We start from the raw sequence: 24,444 nt of genomic DNA, 5'->3' as shown, positions 1-24,444 counted from the left end.
TTTACAAAAATGTCTATCACATAGTGAAAAGGAAAAAGAAGTCAGGCTACACAATGTTGTGTAACGTGTGGCCCAATTTGAGACAGACACAGAACAAAAGAACTGTCCAAAGGCTGTAGATAAAAACCCCATCATTGGTTGTTACCCTGCAGTTTTAAGAGGGGTTTTCATACCACCCACCCCCATTCAGGCATGGCCTGAATTTTTTCAAGGAGCACAGTATGAAAATAATCAGAATGATTATTTTGACTGAGGCAGAAAAGTCTTAGCATTAGTCACTGAAATCAGTCACTTGGGGTCAGGTCACAGAGGTCTGAGATGCTGTGAAAATTCAAAACCTTTCAATGGCCCGCCCCACCCCTTTCTGCTAACTGGCTCTGGTCCCAATGGTCTGCTTCCCCTTTTACTCTAAGTTTGGCTCTGGAAAAAATTCCAGACAGAGCCTAAAGGGGTTTGAGGAACTTATTTTCAGCATGGTTTGAGTGCAAAGACTGACCTTTTTTTTAAGGGAATAGTTTTCGAAAGAAAATTTTGGACTCTCTCGTAGGAGATGAAGGGAAAGAATAAATCTTCACAGAAAGTAGTATTATGACCATGGTTCTTCCATTTGAATCCCATAAGTCTGGAAATGGACAGCGGCATACGCCCAATCCTTTGTATTTTCAACCCAGACTAGTTCTGTTTCAAGTCCCAAACTGGGAAGAGAAGCTCAGGAAGCTCTAGAATTCAGGGATGGGGCAATTGTTCCAAACTGCTTGGCTGACCTCTCCTTACCTAGCTGGGTGCTGCAGGAGTCCAGGGACCAGCCAATGCGGACAACGTGTGGATCAGGCTCTGTTGATGGAAGGTGCTTCACGGAAATTTCCTCGTTGATCTGGGGACAGAAGACAAGAGGGCTCAGGGCTGAGTCTCTGGAGGCTAGTGGATGATGAGGCAGTAAGGAGGGTAGCACATCAGCCTTTAAAAAATAACAGTGGTGGGCCTCCCTGGTGGCTCAAGGGATTAAGCACCACACTATGAAGCAAGCCGCAGCCTCTGCAGCACGAGTTCGATCCCCGGTCGGCCAGGGAGAAACCCACATGGTGAAGCAGACCTCTCCTGTCTCATCCGCTGCTCCCCTCAGCAGTATATTTCAGTCAGTCTGCCTGTTCTGTTCCCCACTCTGTCTCTGGTGAATCCTCTCACCACGCCGCATTTCTGACCTATACTCCAGCTCTCGTATGTATAAATAAATAAATCTTAAAAAAACAAACAAGCAAACAAACAGTGGCTTTTACAATGAAAGTTGTTTAAGCTGCTCTGCAGGGTCTGCTGCAAGGAAAACCAGTGCACAGTGCAGGAACACAGAGACAGCTATTTCAGAAAATATTTCCCCTGTAGGGCAAATATGGGCTCTCATATTTGGGGTAGAAGGATAAACTGGTACCACATCTTTGAAAGGCAATTTAGGAGGCTCTCTGAAAACTGAAAATACATATACTCTATAATACAACAGTTCAATTTTGAAGTTTATTCTACAGTACACTCTCTGTGAAGGTGTGCATGCACACAGAAGATTAGTCAGTATATCACTGCTTATATTGAAAAAAGGTTTTTTAAAATACCAGTAAGGGTTTGGTTATACTATGGCACAGCCACACCACAGAATATGATATAGCAGTTAAAAAGAATGAGGGAGGGCAAATGTGCTATATGGAAAAATTTCCAAGATAGTATATTAAATAAAGTTACTCCATCTCACTGACTTAAAAAAAAAAAATTTATTTATTTATGCATACAAGAACTTGGGTATAGGCTAGTGGCGTGGCGGGTGAGAGGACTCACCAGACAGAGCGGTGAACAGAACAGGCGGACCAACCGAAGCACACTGCTGAAGGGAGCAGCAGGTGAGCCAGAAGTCTGCTGCACCATGTGGGCCGCTCCCTGGCCCGCTGGGGATCAAACCTGTACTGCAGTGGCTGCGGATAGCCTCATAGGCTGCGTCTCAACCCCTTGCGCCACCAGGTAGGCCCTCCCACTGACTTTTGGACACTTACTTTCACAACTCCATTAATTAGGATATCTTACAACTGATATGATAATAAAAAACACTGTCAAGTGTAACTGGCAACATTTCTCTATGAGCTACACACCAAACAATGGGCAACTTACAACCAATGGTGTCATAGCCAATAAAATACAATACCTAGCGGTCCAGGTGTCCATCTCTACAACGTGGGGTTAACAGTAGCTATCCATGATGGTGCTATGAGAACTAAGGGAGCTGTCTGCAGAGTTTGGCACAACTAGTACATGCAAAGTGCCCTATAAATATTAGCTACTGGGCTTCCCTGGTGGCGCAGGGGGTTGAGCACCGCGCTGCAGAGGCTGTTTGCAGTTTCCTACAGTTTGGCTGTTTGCAGCCTCTGCAGCGCGGGTTCGATCCTGACTAGCCGGTGGGAACCCCACATGGCAAGGCAGACCTCTCCTGTCTCGCCCGCTGCTCCCCTCAGCAGTGTATTTTGTCAGTCTGTCTGTTCTCCCCACTCTGTCTCTGGTGAATCCTCTCGCCCTCCCACACATCTGGCCTGTACCCTGGTTCTTGTATAAATCAATCAATCTTTAAAAATAATAATAATAAATAAATATTAGCTACCATGAGTAAGATTGGATATAGAAAGAACACACAGGAAACCATTAACACTAAAGTCTCTCAGGAAGGTAAGACAGAGGCTGGGAGGATGTTAATATAACGTCTGCTTTTATATCCTGTACTCTTATATCCTCTGTTGTCTATACTTTTGTTAAACATGAGCATGTACTAGTCTCATAAACAACTTGACTTGGGACTATGGAGAGATGATGGCAAAGGATGGTGTGAGTTGGTAGAACCTTTCTTTGCCCTGTTCTCTCTCTGGCCTCCCTTTAATTGGTGATGCTCAAGTCCTCACTTTTCTTCAAAAAAACTCTTTTTCCCAGTTCAACAAACACCTCTAGACTGGTTGGCTGTATAATACCCTGAGTCAAATCCCACCAAGAAAAAACCTGCCATGAGACAATAAATGGTTGTCCTACTTCCCAGTACAGCGATTGGGAACGGTGTAGTTCTCTCGAGTACTTCTACTTGCTTGGATGCCAAGTCTACACCTAAACAAGTCTCTTCTGAAATCGCAGCCCTGAATGAGCTGGTAGGCAACGCCTATTCCAGAGGATGGGTCTTTATGTTCTTGTACTCTCTGCCGCTCCTGCTCACCTTCATCTCAAAGCACACACGGCCCCTTCTGATCCCATAACTGGCACGGGCTCCTGACCACAGGTATGCAAAGCCCTCAATTGTGAGCGGGTAGCCACTACTCCGGTCTCTGGCCACTTTGAAGTGAAGATCACAATTATCTGTGGAGGAAAAAGTCTGTAGTTGGCTGATGTTTTAAAGATCACAAAAGAAGGACAGGAACAGGCAAAAGTAAGATCCCCAAGAGTTTTGACTAGGAATGTGCAACCTGACATATGGCAGAGGCAGGCTGAGAAACCTCTTAAGGTTTCTCATTCTCCTTTTAAGCAGAAAGACTCTAAACTACTGCAAACTAGCCTGCACAGATCAAAGCAGCCACTCCACATGGGAACTGAGGTTTTTCATCCAGCTGAGGTCCAAGGGTGGCTTACAGCTGGTCCTTAAAAACCGCACACAAGCACCTTTGTACACTTGCTAAGGACAGGATCCACATCCTCACTAATTTCAAGGGATTTTGGAATCCCGTATGTTTCAACCACCTCCCCCTGCTAACTCTCATCAATTTGGGGGCCAGAGTCCTGCTGCCTGACCCAGACCCACCATCCAGGCACCACCGTCCAGGACCAGCACAGTGCACCGCCTCCTTTTATTGGTCTAGGACTCTCCCAAGACTCTGCAAGGAGCAAAACATGCCTCTACAAAGGTCTCTCCTGAAGCGTCTGTCCACTAGGCTCTCTCTTTCCTCTAAAGGCCAAGCACCATGGGTTGCACACTGGCATTTGATCAGATGTTACACTGCACAAACCATTGCCACCCAATACTTTTACAAGTGTTTGGTTTTACCCTGGGTAGATTTTGTCTTTGAGATGTCATGATAGAAAGGGCTATGCATGAAATGTCTTTATCTTTCCCAAAGCATGTAGCCATCGCTCTATAAAAGAGCTAATGAAGAAATTCATGAATGACCTACTGCTAACTTTCTGTTCCACTGATTTGGACTTCTGGATACATTCAGTAATTCAGATTCACAAGCTTTACCATTTCGATTTTGTCTTTGGAGGCCTGAGGAGGGACAGGACCTCTATAACCATTCCCAAGTGTTAGGATACACAGTGAGGATGAAAACCACTTATCCAGGGGAAAGAAAACCGGAGGAAAGAGAGGAGGGTAAGCTCAGCAAATAGCTCAGAAGACAAAGTGGCATTGGTTTCATCAGGAAAGCAATCAGCTGACGGAAACTGGTTGTCAAAGAGTTAAGTTTTGGGCCTCCCCGGTGGCGCAGCGGTTGAGCGCTGGGTTGCGAAGCTGCGCGCGGCCTCTGCGGCGCCGGTTCGATCCCCGGCTGCTCCCCGGCCACCGGAGGAAGGTCCCACATGGCGCGCAGACCTCTCCTGCCGCCCGCTGCTCCCCTCAGCAGTGTACTTCGGTCCTTCTGCCTGCTCTGCTCCCCGCTCTGGCTCTGGTGAATTCTCTCGCCCTCCCGCGCTTCTGACTGTACCCAGTGCATGTATAAACAAAACAAACAAAGAAACCAGCAAACAAATAAATAAAGCATGCCTCTATATAAAAAAAAAAAAAAAAAAAAAAAAAAAAAAAAAAAAAAGAGTTAAGTTTTCCCAGCAGCACTCAAGTTCCCTTCCTGGTTAGATGACAACCCCCTGGGTGTATAGGACAACTCAGCGTTTTCCAAATTGCTGTCATATCCATTCTCTGATGGTTGTCACTGAAATTCTGAAATATTACAGTATGATTATTCCTCCCTGAAGAGAAGCTCAGAGAAGTAGAATGACTTGCCCAGGGTCCCACAGCTAGAGCTGGGAGTAGATCTTCTGTCTCCAAACCAGCACCCTTGCTCCAGAGCTCTGCCGTTTCTCACATCTGGACTAACAATGGCTCTGGATGGTGCCAGGCAGGGATTCTGTGACGGTCAAGGCATAGTTTCCCAATACTGACTGGAGGCTGAATCAGATAGGCACTCCAAGGACTCACATGTGTCAATGGCAACAAGGGTGTCGTCAAAGTCATCTTCATCCTCTTCAGCAGGAGGCTGAGGAGAGCGGCCCCTGTGTCATAAAGATAGGTTAAGTCACACAAGAATGACTGAATGAACATCGAAGAAGAGAAATGAAGACTCTGCTAGAACTTACAAGTAGTCTCCAGGATGCTACCTGGATTTTGATTTCTTCTCACAAAGGTTAGCAAACTAAACTGGAGTCCAATACGTTCGAAATGAGAGCAATGACAGTTAATGCCTAGGGTGGGCAAAGGACAGGAGAAGGCAGCTCTTCCACAGAGAGCAGAATCAGAATCACTTCAAGACGTTCAGAGAAGACCCTTCCACCCTAAGCTCCTGATCCACACCTTCTGCATATGGAGAACTGCCTCCACTCTCAACTGTTATCTGGGGGAGGTTGTGGGAAGCCAAAGGGTAAAGGGCTAGGAAATGTCAAGTGCCAGAGTGCAGATAAACCTCTATAATTACAATCTGTCCATATGCCAGTCTTCCTAAAACTACATCTGAAAGGATTTTCAATGACCCATTTTTTTTTTTTTTTTCAGTTTCTTTCTCCAAGTGTCCTAAATTATGAACAAGATTTATCTTCCTACCAAAACACTTTTAAGAGTCTATGTTAAAATAGTCCTGATTGGGCCTCCCCGGTGGCGCAGCGGTTGAGCGCTGGGTTGCGAAGCTGCCCGCAGCCTCTGCAGTGCCAGTTCGATCCCCGGCTGCTCCCCGGCCACCGGAGGAGGGTCCCACATGGCGTGCAGACCTCTCCTGCCGCCCGCTGCTCCCCTCAGCAGTGTACTTCGGTCCTTCTGCCTGCTCTGCTCCCTGCTCTGGCTCTGGTGAATTCTCTCACCCTCCCGCGCTTCTGACTGTACCCAGTGCTTGTATAAATAAATAAAAAAAAATAAATCTAAAAAAAAAAAAAAAAAGAAGGGTACGGAACAAAATGTTACAAGTGGTTACCTCTTAAAAAAAAAAAAAAAAAAAAAAAAAAGTCCTGATTTCTAACATATATAAAAATAAGGGAGCGCCTCCCCGGTGGCATAGTGGATTGAGTACACTGCTGTGAAGCTGTCCGCAGCCTCTGCAGCGCTGGTTCAATTCCCGGCCAGCCAAGGAGATACCCACATGGCACGACAGACCTCTCCTGTCTCACCTGCTGCTCCCTTCAGCAGTGTATTTCAGTCCGTCTGCCTGTTCTGCTCCCCGCTCTGTCTCTGGTGAATCCTCTCACCCTCCCGCACCTCTGACCTGTATCCCAGTTCTTATATAAATCTTTAAAAAATTAAAATAAGGGAGCGGGAATAAAGGGTATAGTTTTAATGCACAGGGCCCTGCTGGGGCAGTTTGGATAGTCCTAGGCCCCACCCTGTGCCCGCTGGCAGCAGGATTCCCTGTGGTGAGTGCCCTCTGGCCCCATCAATCGAAGAATAGCATAGAGCCTGGTATAAAGGAGGAGCTCATCCCATACTAAGTCTACCATAGGAAGTCCTCCTCTGCACTCCATTAGCATGATGCTCCAAGGGCTCTGCTCTCTGAGAGGCAGTTAGAGAAGGGTGAGGGGTAGGTTCCATGTCCTAACTTTAGTCACAGCCCAAGAGACCAATGCCCTATCTAAAGAAAGTCAAAAGCTAGCTAGATGGACTCCACCAGGCAGGAAATTAAATGTGTCAGATGATCAGTCTAGATGAGTGGAGAAGCAATCATTTAGTGTCCATGATCAAAAAAGGCTTCACACGGGAGCTGAAGGAGGCAAGTTAAGGACTGGGTTTGGGGGGAAGGCAGACTTGTCAGGAATGAGAAAAAGCAGAGAATGACCAGAGCAGAGGGGCTATTCTCCTATGAACTCCTCACATTCACACCACAAAGTTATGGCTTATTCGTGTAGAAGGCAAATGTCACTGTTGAAATCAGCTCTGCCCCTGATGTCCAGCCCAAGGGCAGGTACCTTGTGAAAGCACTGAACGCTGACAGTGAATGAAAGAGTAGAGGCAGGGTGGGTATGTGTTTTGGAGAAGGGTCAGGACATAGACCTCTCTTTCTATCAGGGATTATCAAGCAGGCAACCATAAAAAAATGGGACGCTATATAGGACTGCAGAGCAGTGGGACAAAAGACTGAAAAGACAACTGGCATCTCATATGTGAAAGGCCATGGTGTTTGGTGTTTGGCTTGCAGGTAATGAAAGGGAGTAACTGAGGGATGGACAAAGGGCTGAGCACAGGCAAATCTGGCAGTAAGTGCAAGAGAGACAAGTGGGCTATTTAAGGGCAAGGAGAACTCTACTTTACCCCTCTTAGTACAGAGGTGCCAGTGGGCACCAGGCTATAGACATAGAAACCTGCTGGAATAAGCGTGATTATGGCTCCACACATACCCACCTTCTATCCTCTCGGTGTTCGAAGTACCCCCGTCCCCGGTTTTCTTCATAAGGCCTCTTGCGACTCTGGAATTGCTGTCTGTCTGGCTTGAGTTGAGATGCTTCAGGAGAGAGGAAGCTGGGGGGTGCTTCTTGCTTTACCTCAGTCTTCACTTCTACTGTTAGACAAATTCAGATGAATGATATTCAGAAGCTCCTCAGCTATCACTTTTCTGGTTCCCCTTAATTCAGGAGAGGTGGGCAGGAGCCTGACTATAGCGATAAAGGGCTGGGCACTGGTAGCTTGCTGGGTTCAACAGGAGCCTTCAGAGGAACCCACAAGACCTGGACTAAGATAAAGGGAGGCTGTGGATAGCCAGTCAGGCATTATCAGCCCATGGAGTGACAGATGTCAGTCAGATAACTCTCAGGCTTCAGGGGGGAAGGAGTGGGAGTTCAGCATTAAATGAGGACAAGGTTTTGAAGAGCCTACCCAAAAGTGGAATGGCTGTTTTGCGAAAGGCCCTATGAAAGTTGGCAGCTATCTTGGCCCACCATGAGTGGGTGGGAGCCCTAAAGACTTCCAAGAGCCCTCTGAACACTGACATTCTGTGATCCTATGTCCTCCGATTTCTACTCCCAAACAATCCACCTCAGATCTTACAAAGCTCTTCAGTCTGGCTGGAGAGAGTTGATAGTATTGTGGATCTGCAGCTAACTTCAATGCCTTGAATCACTCTACCCGAACCCCAGAACCACTATGGGGGGAGGAATCTGCACTTAAGTCAGCCCATTAAGTCACACCACAAACAGGAGACAGAATGGGCTAGGTGCTGTGGATACAGGAAAGTTTCTGTCCCTAGCAGACACCAAGAATCAGCACCTGAGAACAAGCCTCACTTCTCCCATAGCACCTAAGCCTTATGCTGCAGATCACTCGCGTCAGCACTCACCGGAGCACAACTCTCATCATTCCCTAATTTTGGTATGCAGATCTATCTCTGAGAAGGCTCCTGCTTCTCCGGGGCAGGAGCCTATCTTTCTTCCCATCTGAAGAAAGCCTCCATAGTTCCCAGCATAGTGCTAGGCTCACAGGAAGTCCTGACACATGTCTGATGACGGCACAGAAAATACTCTCCTTGGGACAAATGATCCCAAAAGTCTCACGGAGCCTGACACAAATCTGCAGTTTAACCTACATTCATTAAAGGCCTGAGCCACCCACAAGAAACATCTGGGGATTTCACTGTGTGGATGAACCAGAATGGAATTAGAAAGAATCAGCAGCATTCACTAAGAAAAGACACTGGGGCCACAACACAGTGAAAGAAGCACAGGACTGAGAGTTAGTCCTGGCCCTGTCATTACTCAACAAGAAGACTGCTTTCTAAATAGGACACAGGTGGTGAGGAATGCTGCATATGAACCCAGAGCAGTGGCCCAGGAGTCAGATTCCCAGGTTTCAACATGAGCTCTGCCATTAGACAAGACACCTCTCTGATCTGTAAAATGGGGAAGAGAGAGCTGGATTATATCTGTTTCCCAAACTGGCATTATGGGGAACTAAGTTCTGCAAAGACATATTAACATGTCCGAGAAACATCCTGGGTTTATATAATGCAACACTGGGTTTTTCAATTCAGGACTTTGGAGTCTTAATGCTCTAACGAGCACAATGACGCTCCAAGAGATGGTACAGCATGTGCAGCGTTTTTCAGAAGCATTTGGCCACGGAATCCCTTTCTGATAAATCCCTAATAATAACTCCAGAATCTTCAGGACATGGGAAATACCAGACTAGATTTAGAAGGTCCTTTTCTGGCTTCTACATTCTAAGATTCTAAATAAGACTCAGTTGGCTTCCAGATCTAAACTCTCCAGGGCGTCGATACTAAAATCTGAAAACAGACTGAAAACTTCCTTCTCCCACACTGGGGAACAGGACTAAGTTCATACCTTCAAAAAAACCTTGCCAGGGTCACAGATCAAATGCATTGCCCAAGAGGAAGATGCACCGTCTCCCTGGAAAGACAGGCTCTAGGGAGAGGAATAGGGCCTCACGCAGAGTCTATCTCCCTCAAAAAAGATGTACAACATGCACTTTCCTACCTGGGCGATAGGCCTGCTGCTGCTCCATTTCCAGAGGTCTCCTTTCGTAGCCTGATTCGTTCTCTTGCTTGATGACCTGGGTCTCATAGAATTGGTTCTGTCTGGGAATATTGTCCATGACATCTTAAAGCAAAAGATGGCCAGTTAGAAGGGTACTTCCTGGGACCTGAGGTGGCTTTTTTATCCAACACATCATTGCCAACCAGGGACACTAAGACTGTCAGAGGCTAAAAGGTGTGACAGCACCTTTAGATGAAAACCTATCTGGGTACCAACTGCCTGAGAAGATGCCCTCTTGCCCCTCACGAGGTTAGAGACCTGTAACTGAGTTCTACAGACTGCCAGAGTACAAAATCAAAGGAAGCAACACTACTCCGGTTGAAATGAGATAATCGGAGGATCAGAGAAGGGTTCTGACCTTCCCCTCTGAATTCCTACTCTCAGACGGGGGCAACTCTGCAGACCCCTGCAACGCCATGGAGCACAGTCTAAAAAGCACTAGCCTGCCTCTCCTCTGACACGGTATAAAGCTTAAGGAGTTACCTTTGAGGTTTAAACTTAACTGTTTAGAGGCCTCCATGGTGGCCTAGGGGTTAAGACTCGGCACTATCACCACTGTGACCTGGTTCCATCCCTGGCCAAGGGAGTTGACCCACATGGGCGCAGCAGACCTACCGTCTCGCTCGCTGTTCCCCTTAACAGTGTATTTCAGTCTATCCACCTGTTCTGCTCCCCACTCTGTCTCTGGCAAACCCTCTCATACTTCTATACACACAAAAAAGGAATAAATAAACTTAACTAGAGCACAAACTAGTTCACACTGTAAGAACTATAAAGATCAGGGGTAACCACCTTAGTTAAAGGGAACATGGGCACAAGGAAAGAAACTATTAAAAAAACAGGAATCCTGACAACAGTGTTCTTCAGACACGTTAGGGATGAGTCCTGAACTATTTAGTGGAAGGGTTTGGGGAAGGGATCTTGTGTGTTGAAGAGGAGCTCAGCTGAGGAGTGCTAAGAATGAACAATATGCATTATCCAGAGCACATACTACACATCATACCCTAGGATTCAACTGAGATTAAGCTTGCCCTACTGAAGCCTTCAGTTCGGCAAGGCACACCACTGAACAAATGCTTAAACATAAAAAGCTCATTATGATTCAGCTAAGGGCTACCAATCTAAGACAGGGACCTAAAAAGTAAGAGAAAAGTTAGGAATCAAAAGATACATAGACAATAACTCAGTAATGAGGATGGAGAAGATATTCCTGGGGTTGTGATAACACACGTCAAAGCTCACAGGTGGGACTAAAACCAAAGTATCAAACCCAAAAATCCCTCAAGGAGGACCCTGCATCCAAACCCAGTGAACAGTTGGGAGACTTGGGAGGAAGAGCACACAGGCCATTCTCCCCAGGGCAAGCCGTGCTAGGTGCCTCCAGGGCCCTGCTGGTGGCTGTGCCAGGACCAGCGAAGCAGAGCCACAGAGAAGGAGAGCCTATTCTGCCACTTGCTAACTGACTGGATCCTTTCTCAGAGGACATATACATCTGGGCACAAATCAGGTGCAGCCCAAAGGGGAAAGCTGCAGCTCAGGTGATTTGCTACAGCTCTGTTTACCAGGGTTGAAGGAAGAGTTGGAGGGGGCATGAAGGAGGCTCAAAGGGCTTTGCTGTGGGGGGAAGGGAAGAGATGAAGAAATCCAATAGCTTCTTAATTGGAACACAGGGGGCCCTTTGAAACCATTCTGTTTTTCCAGGCTCCCAGCAGTGTGCTCCCCCCACCTCCAAATCCTCTACCTGAGACTCCTATGCCCAGAGAAGCTATGATTCTGGGGTCCTTCTCCACTCTCTTAAACACCTTCCTCCTATTAATAAGTCTCTTACACATGTGATCTCATTCATCACAGTCCTGGGGGGCACTATTACTGTCATCCCTATTTCACACACAAGGAAACCAGGACTCACAGAGGCGAAGTGACTTGCCCAAATCATGAAGCCAGATTTGAAACAAAGACTGAGCTGGAACCTGAGCTCTGAAGTACTGAACTTACTTTTAGAGACGCCCCTGGCCACTGCCCCTTCTTCCCAGACAGGGTGCCTCCTACCCTAGACATGCACACTAGGCCACTCCTTGTTTCACAGCTCTCTGCACCGGAAAGGCCTCTTCACAGCACCCGGGTTCTGGGCAATCCCTAGACCACCCTCTACCCCAAATCTCTCCGCAGGATGCCTCCCTCCAGGAGACCTCATCTTTCAGGAGCATGGAAAAACTCAATGCCAACCCCAAACCATTTCTTCCCTGACTCCCTTTCTCTCCTAATTCCCTTTGCCCCATGGCTCAGGGTACCCTCTTTCCAGAAAAATACCAAGAGCCCTGGACACCAGAGTCCTTTCTACTTACTCAGTAATCTCTCCAATCCCCACTCCTCAGTTTTGCTAGTTTTGTATCTCCAGAGCTTCTCTAGGCATCCTCTCCTCAATCACAGAACTACCTGAGCCCTTGCAGTGCGAGATACAACTCCCGCTGATGTAGAGGTTCTCTGCTACCCCTTGAGGCTCCCCCAATCCCAGAGCACGCAAACAACAGCTCCTGGGGCCAAGAGCACTCTCATGGAAAGGCTCAGTCCCTGAAACACTCCCCCCACTCCACCCTGCGGGCCCCAGTCAACAGGTTTTCTTTCCCTTTCCCCATCTACACTTTCCCTTTCCCCCATGTTTGCTAGACTAGTCAAAACACTCCTGTGTTGCACACAGAATCTTCGTATCCCAGACTCTGCATGGACATCAAACTCTGCCAACTTGTTATCCACTCCATCCCACCCCTAGTTATTCCCATTCACCAAGCAACCTGGATCTACTGCTAACCCAAAACAGCAACCGCCACTGGGCAACCCGTCCTCAGACCCTTTCTGGCCCTAGACCTCCACGTCCTGAATCCAGCGAAGCATCATCCTTCCTTCCCCTCCACCCCAGACTCAGGACCCAATGTGTCCTCCACCTCCACCTACAAGTCAGCAAGAAGGTCCCCAGAGTTCCCAGCACCAAACATCCAACTTGTCCCTGCCTCAAGGCTGGCCTTCCAGCCCTGAATCTGAATCCCCCAGACCATCCTCAGAGAGAGGCGGGTCCCCCCGGATTCCAGTCATGTAGTGGTTGCTCACATTCTCTATGTGCCCACCAGTCCGCCCAGTGCATCAGACCTTCCCCAGCCAGACACCAGGACCCCCATTTCGCCCCAGCCCAGTACTAAATATGAGGATTCCCAGGACCCCCACCAAAAACCCCATGATGCTCCTTTCTCAAAACTCACCCAGCCCTGCTACCTGGTCATGCCTTTCCCAGCCCGGACAACACGGCTCCCAACGCGTCCCCAAGCCCAGGCAGCTCCGGACCCGCGGACCACCATTTCCGAGGCCTTCCTCACCCCCGCACAGGCAGCCTCTTGTTCTTCCAAGTCTAATAGCTCCAGAAACCACGGTTTCCGGTCTGCGAGCCTCAGACTCCGGAATCCTCTCCACTCTCTGGACCCTTCTCACCACTGAAAACCAAGCCCTACTCCCCTTATCTCCTCGGCACCGAAAGCCCGGGTCCACCTTCCGGTCGTCCCGAAGCCCTGGTCCCTAGATCCTTTGCAGCCGCGGGATCCCCCAACCCTCAGATTGTCTCCCCGACCTCCGGCGCCGGACTCCCGCGCCCCACAGCCCTTCCTCCGCCCGCACTCCAGGCTCCCGGCCCCCGCCCCGCGCACTCTCACAATGTCCATCCGGCCCCGAGTAGCCGCCAGGCTCCGGGTGCGGCTGCAGGCCGGGGGGCGGTGGCTGAGCGGTCCCCTCCAGCTCGGAGCCCCCCTCGGTCTCGGGCTCCTCGTTGTCGTGCCCGGGTCGTCCCGGTTCGTCGTCGGCCTCGAGCTCCCTTTCGTCGTCGGGCTCCTCGGCCTCCAACGCCGCCTGCAGCCGCTCAGCAAGCTCGGCCTTGAGGCCGCGAGTGTCCAGGCCGCGGCGCTGCAGCTCCTCGCGAAGTTCGTTCACCTTCAGACGGCGCACATCCATGGCCCGGGCCCCCGGGGCGGCCCCCGAGCCCGGCCCGGCCTCCCAGGGCTCTGTCCCCCTTAAACCTTTCCTGTCAGGAGCCGAAGGGGGAAAGGGGGGGGGCCCACTCCAATGGCGGCGGCGGCTCAAAATGGCCGCCGCCGCCACCTCCCCCTCCTCTGTGGCCCCGTGCGATGCAACACGGCAGTCAATTGGCCATCGCTTGGGGGCAACGGGCGCGAGCCCGGAGATTCAGCTAATCAGAGCGCGGCTTTCAAAAGAAAGGCAGTGAAAGGGCTCTGAAGCTGCCGAGGAGGAAGCGTTGGCCTACGTCGATGCCGCGGCCGGAACGGAGGGCGGGAAAAGGCGGGGGGCGGAGCGCGCGCTGATTGGATGGCGCCCGCGCGCCCGCTCCTGTAGGGTCAAATGAGGAAAGGGGAGTAAGAACTTGGACCAGTCAGAGATGCGATCTCAGAATAAGCTCCCCCGCGCACACGGCTTTTCCTGCGCAGTCCTTACATCAAACGAGTGTCTCTGTAATGTAAATCCTGATTGGTCTAGATCTCCCGCCCCTAGAGAGGCCCAAGCGGTAAAACCACTCGAACCAATCCTATGAAGGGTCGGCAGAAACCCCTCCTCCCACTTTTGCCTTTAAGAAACCGGAAAGAGATGAATTGACCGAGGACCCGCCCCTTGCCGTTAGGGCGGTTTCAAAACAATCTATCCACCAATCGCAGCTGTCGTTTTATCTCACCCACGCTAGGACAGTTGGGTCGCTTTCGGAAAACCTAACCAGATTGGCCGTTCTTCAGGGGCCCGCCCCCCCAAAGCTCGCTGTCGAGGGAGGTGGGCGAAATGGAGCCTGAATAGATAAATCATCCCTAATCTGGAAGAAGCTCATTTGCCTTTATGAAAAGGAACTTGCATTGGGCAGCTCGCAGGGCGCCTCTCTGCGCGCCCGTGGCCGCGCGGCGGTCCTTCTCCCCGGCTGGCCCCCGCGTGGCGTGGGGACTCCACGCCCCCAGAGCCGTCCCCTCCGGGAAGCCCTCCAGAGGCCCGCGGGCCTCCGCCCCAGGCCCCCTCAGCTGCTGTGCAGTAAATCTGGCTGTTTGGCGTCGGTACGGACAAGCTCACACACACAGGTCCGTCGTGAAGCTTCACGCTAATGCAAACGCCAGAGAATCGCGGGGCGTCTCACGCCGCACCACCTGTCGCCTCTCATCCCAAGACACAAAACTTCAGTAAGTTAGACAATCGCGATAGACAATGCAAAGGCCCGCTGCCCAGGAGCTGGGCCTTCAGTCCACGAAAGTCATATGCAACCTCTACTTAAGACAAAGGCACACACAGCCTCCACGAGCAGATGCCGTGAGTCGGGTCGGATGCGTCGGTTCAGGGGCGAATGCACCAGAGTGCAGAGTATGTGTGCCTGCAGCGGTCCGCGCAGGCAGGCGGCATCAAATGCTGAAGGCATTCGGACGACTGGACAGTTAGACGAGAAGCTTACACGACAGCAACCTAGACACACAGCGCCCACTCAGCGGCGGGACAGACACTCACGTGGGCCCGGAGGTTCCAGTCCAGACACCCCTCCCCTCGCCCACGTCCGACTTCCTCTCTCCACCCAGCTTCCCACAATGATGTGTTCTAAAAAAAAAAGTTTGTGGCCCGGATTGAACTGCTCTTGCTTCTCAGGAATCGCCACCTGGGGGCGTTCGGGCGCTGCCTAGGGTTCGTCCAACGGCTGCGGGACACACCCAGGGGCTTGTGCCTGAGATGCTGTGCAAAACACAGTGGGCTTGTGTTGACAGGAGTCCCTTTGTGGGCTGGTGAGGATCGGAGGTGTTCGGGGCTTGTGTGTCTATGTGAGTCCGCACGTTTAGGTCTCTGAGTATCTATTGTGTTCTCTGTCTGTATATTAGTGTCACTTCACTCTTTTTCTATTTGTGTTGCTGTAGTTTCTTCCTGTTTCTGGTGTCTGCCTGTGCATGTTTGTTATCTGTGTGATTATGAATGTCTCTGTTACTCTGTGTGTCTGTGAATTTCCCTGTCTGTATTCATGACAGCTATGCCAGGGTGTATGCATTAATTCCTGTGTCTGTTACATTGGGGACAGGGGTGTCAACTTCTAGATCCCATCAAGCCCTTTTTCTACTGATGGGTGAAAATTGAGTTATGAGGGAGAGCTGAGTGGACACATTATAGCTGAGTGGAGACAAGAGAAGACAGATGCATGGTTACAAAGTTTTATGTGATCTGAGCCCCTCTGGAGACACCAGAGTCCACATTCTGTACAGGGGGCAAGAGGGACTGGCTCAGGGGGGCAGCACGCCCCCAAAGGAGAGAGATCATCCCCTTGGGGAAAGGAGGGATCCCTAATTCATTGCACAGGCTTGAGAGGGGCACACCCCCACATGAGAGGAGGAGAGGTGGCTAAGAAGGGAGAGACACACAAATACTATAAGGTTAGAACCTTGGAATTGTACCTTAGGTTTCTAGACCTGTGGACCTTGAGAATCTTATATTAGAATCTTAAAATTATAGTGTCTAGAATCTTAAGACTTAGAAATGTGGATATTTGGACCCTTGATTAAAGATCTAGAAAGGCAGAATGCAGCACAGGGCCTAAAGGTGTCCAAGCTTAGAAATGATTAGAACTTTGGTATCTAGTTAGTCGTAAGTGTTGAGTCTTATGCCTTATATACTGCGGATCTAGAATCTTGGACCAAAAGAATCTAGAGTGCTTTGGAACATGCAGTAGAACAACATTAGTATTTTAGAATTTAATAATCTAGAATCTTGGGGCATAGGATCTGGACACTTAGAAACTCCTGGGTCTTGGACTAAGTCTTGGAATATCACATTAAACCTTAGAACCTCCAGCTATAGACTTCTAGAACTTCTGGAGTGCAGATTCTAAAATCTAGATCTTAGGATCTAGGAGCCCATAACAAGAGTTTTGAGGGCCATAAAGACCTAGAACCTCTAGTTGACCATCATTAGAGGCTTAGAACTTTGAGAAGATAAAACCTTGAAGGTCTGGTCTTACATCTACAACACTTAGACTCCAAGAGCCACTGAACATCAACTTTTAGAGCACTAGGTCTTAGTATGTCCATGTCTAGAATTGCAGAATTTTTAGAATTGTAGAATCTTATGCCCTAAGGACTCAGCATCCTAGAAAAGTAAAATCTAGAATAATAGAGTCTTAGACCCTAGGACTAGCATCTTTGTGCTTTAGGACCTAAAACCTCAGGGGCTTTTCAATCTTAGAACCTCTGAAAATCTAGCATAACATCTCAGAGCCTTAGAATAGTAGGCTTTAGAACTTCCACATCTAGAACCTTAGCACTTTAGAATCAGAGACTTTGGAATTTGGGTCCTTAGAACCAAAAACTCATAGCATCTTTGAAATCTAGAACCTTTGAAGCTGGGCCCTTTAAACTTTAGAATCTTGGAATGAAGACCCTTAGTGGTTGCCAACTAACCCCTTCTTTTTCTGGATGGGGACATGAAGGTGTGCAAAAGGGGAAGAATCTGTCCTGGATGGAAGTGAAATAGGTCAGAAAGGGGAGGGTTGCAGTTGAAGGTAAGGCCAGGAGAAAGTTGAGGGGGGGAAGGTTGTCCCCCAGTGGCAGTGCCTAGCTTGGGTCCTGAGAGAGAGTCCCAGGTAGAGGGTTGTCTCAGGCTCCATCCTCTTGGCCTGGGGGTGCAGGGGAGCTCCTGTCAGCAGGCAGGGTGGGGCCAGGGGCTGTAGAAGGGCAGAGGACATAGCGTCCGGCAGGATGGACCTCAGCCGAGGTGAAGCAGCTGCAGGAATCCTTCGGGTCAGGCTGGGTTGGGGGGTCAGCTCCTCCAGAGGCTCCAAGTGGTTCAGAATGACCCCCACCCTCATCCATGTTGACATAGAGGATTTCATCAGGTTCCTGGGCAGGGGGCAGAACCTTCAGTGTATTCTCCAGGTCTTCCCGTAGCTCTGCAAAACTTGGTCGGTCCCGGGGGTTTAGCTCCCAGCAGCGGAACATCAGGGCATACCTAGGGCAGCAAAATGAGGGGTGGGCGACTGAGCAGGGGCTCAAAAGGGGAGTATTCTGGGAGTTTGGGGGCATTTTAGGACATTGGAGGATTTGGGGGACTGGAGCATTGTGGGGGCATCTATGGGGACTTGAGAAGTCTCAAGAGTTTCTGAGGGGCATGCTGGCATACACAGGAGCTGGAAAGGATCTCGGGAAACCTCTCTCAGTGGGGAGTGGTGTTCTAGTAAGGGTCTGTTAGAGCAGAGGTTCCCAATGTGGTTCTCCAAAAACAAACTCTGGCATCAAAGTCTGGCTCTGCCACTTGCAAGTTGTGTTGGTTCAAAATATGTGTTCGAATTCTTTGATGTTCCTCCCCCGCCTTTAATGTGGGTTGAATTTTTCCACTGGATTCTGACTCAGCAGCAGTGACAGTTTTCAGTGACTTTCTCCTTGTGCTTTCTCTTGAATGTCTCCTCTGGGTGAGGCCAGCAGCCATGCTGTAAGGAAGTTCAAGCGGCACCATAGAGGGTTCCCCATGGTCTGCTGCCTGCCATGACCATGTGACTGAGCCACCTTGAAAGTGATAATCCATTCTCAACCTTCAAGTGACTGCAGCCCCATCTGACACCCTAACTATTACCTTGTTAGAAAGCCCAATCCAGAATCACTTTGCTGAATTGTTCTTAGACCCCTCATCTACAGAAACAACACAGCTAGTTATTCTAAACTTCTGGGTTTGGGGGTATAGCTATGCAGCCTTTGATAAATGATTTATCCTGTCAGTGGGCCTCAATTTCCTCATCTGCAAAATGGGAAGAATGATGATACTTACCTACATCCTATGGCTGTGGTCAGGACATGCAAAGCACCTACAACAGTGCCTTCTAGTAAGTTCTATAGAGACATTAGCTGTTATGCCCCTTGGCTCTCAGAATCTAGAATCTAGAATCTCAGAAGGAGAACCTGGGAAGTTTGAAGACCCTGACTATCTCCTCCTGACCTGAGCAACATCTTCTCTTGGCCCCCAAATGGCTGGATAAACGCTCTGCAATTCTCCAGGTGTCCTGTGAGATAGCACTATCCTAAAGACACCTGAGAACACCCAAGAGTTGGAGACGCTCAATACAACCGACAGGGTTTTGCAGAAGGTCCAGGCCTCTGCAACAGCCTTTTAGGAAGTTGTCGGTGCTCAGGAGAGTGGGTTGATTTCAAATACTTTGGAAGAGGGTATCTCAGAGGCAGGATCCCCAGTTAAGTGTGTGCTGTTCTTCACTGCCCTTGGATACCTGGCCAAAGGGCTAAGCCAGCATTCCATGCTCACAACAGAGAAGGGGAAGGTGCTGTTTGATCACTCACACCCTGTTAGCTAGCAGGGTCCTGCAGAGCATTTTGAGGGGGTGGTAGGTTACTCAACAGTCTGAGGGACTCCATGCAGGTTTTAGAGGGTTCTGGATATGTCAGGACCATGTAGAGTGCTCAGGGTTTTGCAGTGGCTTCTGGGATTGGGTGGAATGGGGGTGGGGAATCCTAAGGGTCCTCACAGTCCATCCAGACAGTCCACAGGCTGCTTCAAGCGGTTTCCCTGGCGCAGGTAGTCATAAATCTCGCTGTTCTCCACTCCTGGATATGGGGTTTGGCCCCGTGTGGCAATCTCCCACATCGTCACCCCGAAAGACCACTGTGGTGGCAGAGGAGAGACAATTAGAGCATCTCTTCTGCACAAAGACACCCCCCAACACACGAGTTCGTGACAACACACTTACATGCACATGGATACACAAGCTATCATTAGAGCACATGCCAGCGTTTCACAGAAACCCTATGGCGCACGCAAGTTACCGTTGAGCGTGCACCTGCTTATGCTTGCACACATCTACACACTTCACAGAGCCCTAGCCTTGTGTGTCACTCTCTGTGTCCTCGCCGTTCACATGTATACCTGCTGAGCACTGCCTCTCCTAACCCAAACTGTCACACGTCCCACACGTGAACCTGCCACCATGTGCCCATGGCAGGTACATATCCCCAACATGTCCATGGCTCATAGACACTCACTGCCCCCCCAGACATGCCTGGCCTGGGTGGCCCTGGGAGCTCAGTGTGAGCTGATCAGGCCATGCAGGCCCACTGTTCCCCACGCATGTCAGGGGTGTACCTACCACATCACTCTTGCTGGTGTAGACACGGTCAGCCAGGCTCTCGATGGCAATCCACTTGACCGGCATCTTGGCAATGCGTCCCTGGCGATAGTAGTCCCCATTGTAGATCTTCTTGGAGAGCCCGAAGTCTGCCACACACACGGACATGTTCTCATTCAGCCTGCCGGGATTGGAAGGGAACTGGGTCACGGCGTCAGCCTCTGCAAGAAGCCTGAGCTCACTCTCAGACCTGTCTCCACCACCTGCTCTGGCGCACCCTGCTTGCAGGGTGGGGCTCTGCCTCCCCTTATTCCCTAGGCCTAAGGGGAACGGCTTACTTTTTTTTTTTTAAGATTTATTTATTTATGCATACAAGAACTGGAGTACTGGCCAGAGGTGCGGGGGGGTGAGAGGATTCACCAGAGACAGAGTGGGGAACAGAACAGGCAGACTGACTGAAACACACTGCTGAGGGGAGCAGGGGTTAGCTCCCTGGCCGGGGATTGAACTTGTGCTACCGAGGCTGCAGATTGCTTCATAGTACAGTGCTTAACCCCTTGCCCCACTAGGTAGGCCCAGGAACTGATTACTTCTTATGCCCTCCAAAAAGTGAGAGTGGAACAAAAGGCTGATGAGGGTCCTCCCAGTTCTGGTTTTTCACCAGATTCTAAGGTCCTTCCTTAGCTCCTGGGGTTCGATTTTTTGTTTTTTTTTAAACAGTTTTCTTGAATTATATATATATACACATTTACACACATACACACACACAAAGAAACATGTACAAATCTTAAGTGAACAACTCACTAGATTTTCACAAACACATCCAAGTAACCAGCACCCAGAACATTGTGGGGCATTTGTGTGAGGAATACTACACAGCAAAGAAAAAGAAAGAACTCTTGATATCCACAATGGCATGGAATAATTTCTAAAACATCATGCTGAGCAAAAGAAGCTGACACAAAGGAGTACAAACAACATGGTTACATCTATATGACATTTTGAGAACTGGTGATGGTGACAGAAGTCTAGAATAGTGGTTAGAGGTTACTCCTCTGGGGGCAGCGACTAGGAAAGGGGATAAGAGAACCTGCACAGAACCTTCTTGATCTAGTGGTGGTAGTTTACATGGGTCTACAGCCATGTAAACATTCATGGGGCTGTATACATAAGATGCATGTATTTTAGTGTACATAAAATAGACATCAATTTGTTTTAAGTATGAAAAAGAAAGAAAGAAACAGATTACCAGTCCCCACTGTTCCCTTCTAGTAACTACTCTCCAAGCATTACCACAACCTTCTGACAGCAGGGATTACCCTGGATTGTTTTTGTGCTTTACTTAGGTAGCAGATTCCCTACCTCTAGCACCTGAGTTTTTGAACGCTTTTTTTTTTAAGACTTGAGAGTCCCTAATCAGGGTCGCAGGCTTAGGGAATGACCAATCAAAACAGACCCTGGAGGACCCTGATGTTGCATGAGTTAACTCTAACTGTGAGGTCCAGGGACATCCAGACTACCAGGTTGGTGGCTGTGAAGCACATGGGAGATGTGGGGTAGTGGCCAATTGCCAGCTGCTATTTGAAATATTTCAGTATTTGAACCACTAACTGGAAAGTATGACATGTTTTTTTTATGACAGGTGTTTCTGTACTTGTACCCTCTAGAGGAGTAGGGAACCATGGGAGGATGTTAACTACATGCATAACAGTTGATTGTCCACTCTCATTATTAATGTTGGGGTTTGAGCAGGATCAGCCTGATTGACAGAAATAAAGGAATTTCCATTTGACTGACTCTATTTAAACATTCAGATCTACTTTTCAGTGAACACAAAATACAGAGAACAGGGGAACAAGTCAAAAGCCACCATAAGGAAACGCACACATCTTATACATGGGATGTCCTGCAGAAGAACTGTCCTGGTCTCTTCCTAAAGAAGAGACGGGGCTTCCCTGGTGGCCTAGGGGTTAAGTCTCAGCATATCAGTGCTGTGGCCTGAGTTCCATCCTCGCCAGAGAGCTAACCCACACATGGCACAGCAGACCTGCTCCCCTCAGCAGTATATTTCAGTAGATCCGCCTGTTCTGCCCCCCACTCTGTCTCTGGTGAATCCTTTCACCCCCCACACCTCTGGCCTGTACCCCAGTTCTTCTATGCATAAATAAATAAAATCTTTTTTTAAAAAAAGAATGTCATGAAAAAGTGTGTGTTTGGAGGGGGTATCAATTCTAGATTAAAAGTAAAGGGACACAGCAACCAAATGCACTGTGAGCACCTTGAATAGATCCTGGTTTTGGGGGGCAAAATAGCCCTAAGAGAAATTTGGAAAACTGGGAGAATTTAAATATGGATTGGAAGCAGGATAACACAATAAATATTTTTTAGTCTTGTTAGGTGTGATAACAGAATGGTGATTCTTTAGGTGTTTAGGTGTGAGTCCTTATTCTTAGGAGATATCTACTTTAAAGATTCAGGGGTGAGGTATCACCATGAGGGCAACTTACATTGAAATTGTTGAAGGAAATAAACAACCAAACAGAGTTGAATAGAGAGAGGGAAAGAATGAGAAGAGAAATGTACCAACACGTCAATAAGGAGGGTATATGGTGCTCAATTCTTTCAGCATCTCTGCAGGATTAGAAATGTTCAAAATAAAAAGTTAAGGGAAGTAAAGACATTTCCAACTTCCCAAGAGCTGTGAACATTCATGCCTTCAAGAAGGTTCTTTGATTCTCCAGCTGTTTCTGTGAGTCCAGCACTGTTGTAAAATTAATATTCTAAGTCTTTGGTTCTGCAGCCCCCTCCTCACCTTAGCCCTGGTTCTGGCCTATTTTCTCTTGTCCATTGGCAGGGGGTTAGAGGGGTGGTGATGGGCCACCCCTAAGGCCAGCCCCTTCCCCCCCAAAAAAACACTCAGCACAAAGGGGGACAGAGATGAAGCTCCAAGGCCACCACCCTCATTGGTCTCCTCATTCTGCTCACCTCATGCTGCTCATGGAGCCACCCTCTTGCTTCTTTCTCCTCATCCAAGTACTCCTTCAGGAGCTCAGTCAAGGCCCATCTCTTCCAAGAAGCCTTCCCTAACTCCCTGGCTGACCTCTCTGCCCTCTGAGTTTTGACTGACCCAGGGCGTGTGTGCCTAGTCCCCTCTCCCACCCTGGGAAGAAGAGCTCCCTGAGGAAGCAGGTTCCCGGAAGAGGACACTCACATGCAGTTCCTGGCTGCCAGGTCCCGGTGTATGAATCTCTTGGTACTCAGATACTCCATACCACTGGCAATGTCCGCCATGAACTTCACCAGCATTTGAGTGGGCAGGAACTGAGGGGGGGAGAGAGCAGGGAGTCCCCTTGATCCATCCCTCCCTCCCTTCCTGGGTGTGCCTATCTCTACCTGCAGTGGCTCCCTTTGGCTCTGAGAATTAAATCCAACCTCTTTCGGGGCACAGGGGTTAAAGTCTCAGCGTTATCAAGCCATCAGCAGCCACTGCAGCACAAGTGCAATACCCGGCCAGGGAGCTGACCCGCATGGCGCAGCAGACCTCTCCTGACTCACCCCCTGCTCCCCTCATCAGTGTCTTTCAGTAGATTCACCTGTTCTGCTCCCCGGCTCTGTCTCTGTGAGTCCTCACACCGCCCTCGCCCCAGCCCCGCCTCGCACCTCTGGCCTACACCCCGGCTCTTGTATGCATAAATAAATAAAAACAAATCTTAAAAAAAAAAAAAAATCCAACCTCTTTCCAGCAAGGCCCCTGCTCCTACTGTTCCTGCCCTTGACATATTCTCCAGTGTGTGCCTCCTTTCTGGGCCTCACACCAGTTACACTCCGAGGCCTTTGCCTATGCTGTGCTCTCTGCTGGGATTGAGTCCTACCAGATCCTCCCACTTCCCCCCAAGGGGCTGCTCCTTCAAGGTCACCTCCTAAGGGAGGCCTGTCCACCCAAACAAATCCCCACTCCCTGTCACTCAGCCTACTCTATTTCCTGCCTAGCACTTCGAGGATCTTGCTCATCTGTTTGCTGATACGTTTGTCGTCTCTGTCCTCCCACTGGACGCCAGCTCTGGGAGAGCAAGCTCTGTGTCTCCTGGTCTTCCCGGGTACCTGGAAGGTGCTCAATTAATGTTGTGCACTGGACGATTAAATGCCCCTCACCACTGGCTGGTCTCCGAGCCGGGAATAGAGGAGGAAGCTGTGCAGGTCTCCGTGTTTCATGAAAGGGAGGATGACCACAGGTGCGGGGAAGCCCTCACGTTCGGATCCCTGGAAACAGACGCCTGAACCCCCAGGTGTCCCTGTCACTCCACTGGGCAGAAGGGGCAGCCACCCCCTCTCCCAGCTCTGCCTCTCCCTCCCTCTAAAGGCTGGCTTTCACCCTGTTGTGGGGGCAGGGATGGCAAGAACCAAGCTTCAGAGAAGCCATGTCCAGCCTGGTTCCCAGGGATGTTTTCTGAGCCCTCCTGGGGACCTCAGCTATTTCTGGGAAAGGTCAGAGGTCACATTCCAAACTGAGGGAAAGAAAGAAGGGGGAGTTTGTGACTTCCAGGGAGAAGGGACTGGAGGTTTGATCCTTC

The 24,444-nt window shown here is 49.4% G+C and overlaps 2 protein-coding genes across 7 annotated transcripts in view; both read right to left on the bottom strand.

The window, feature by feature from the left end:
• HNRNPUL1 (heterogeneous nuclear ribonucleoprotein U like 1) overlaps positions 1–15,335 on the bottom strand; it is a 38,158-nt gene extending 22,823 nt beyond the window's left edge. Inside the window, exons 1-6 of one of the 4 annotated variants that reach the window (XM_037516626.2) lie at positions 15,280–15,335; positions 9,688–9,810; positions 7,601–7,754; positions 5,201–5,274; positions 3,233–3,372; positions 775–874 (exon numbers count right to left, since the gene is read on the bottom strand). In XM_037516626.2, the coding sequence (XP_037372523.1) occupies positions 775–874; positions 3,233–3,372; positions 5,201–5,274; positions 7,601–7,754; positions 9,688–9,805 (586 nt within the window). In that variant the 5' untranslated portion in view covers positions 9,806–9,810; positions 15,280–15,335. Of the gene's footprint in view, positions 1–774; positions 875–3,232; positions 3,373–5,200; positions 5,275–7,600; positions 7,758–9,687; positions 9,811–13,445; positions 14,070–15,279 lie in introns of those variants that run through there. The other 3 variants (XM_037516625.2, XM_037516624.2, XM_037516623.2) reach the window with 3 other exon arrangements.
• A 160-nt stretch (positions 15,336–15,495) lies between these two features.
• Positions 15,496–24,444, bottom strand: part of AXL (AXL receptor tyrosine kinase) — a 29,041-nt gene continuing 20,092 nt past the window's right edge. Inside the window, exons 16-20 of one of the 3 annotated variants that reach the window (XM_037516621.2) lie at positions 24,026–24,147; positions 23,085–23,194; positions 19,895–20,054; positions 19,277–19,413; positions 15,496–17,754 (exon numbers count right to left, since the gene is read on the bottom strand). In XM_037516621.2, the coding sequence (XP_037372518.1) occupies positions 17,403–17,754; positions 19,277–19,413; positions 19,895–20,054; positions 23,085–23,194; positions 24,026–24,147 (881 nt within the window). In that variant the 3' untranslated portion in view covers positions 15,496–17,402. The remainder of the gene's footprint in view (positions 17,755–19,276; positions 19,414–19,894; positions 20,055–23,084; positions 23,195–24,025; positions 24,148–24,444) is intronic. The other 2 variants (XM_037516620.2, XM_054697198.1) reach the window with 2 other exon arrangements.

This window comes from Talpa occidentalis, unplaced genomic scaffold (genome assembly GCF_014898055.3).
Source record: "Talpa occidentalis isolate TD23 unplaced genomic scaffold, MPIMG_talOcc4v2.1 talOcc4.17, whole genome shotgun sequence".
Taxonomy (NCBI): Eukaryota; Metazoa; Chordata; class Mammalia; order Eulipotyphla; family Talpidae; genus Talpa; species Talpa occidentalis.
The sequence above is the reverse complement of the archived record's forward strand: the minus strand, read 5'-3'. Positions and strand labels throughout refer to the sequence as shown.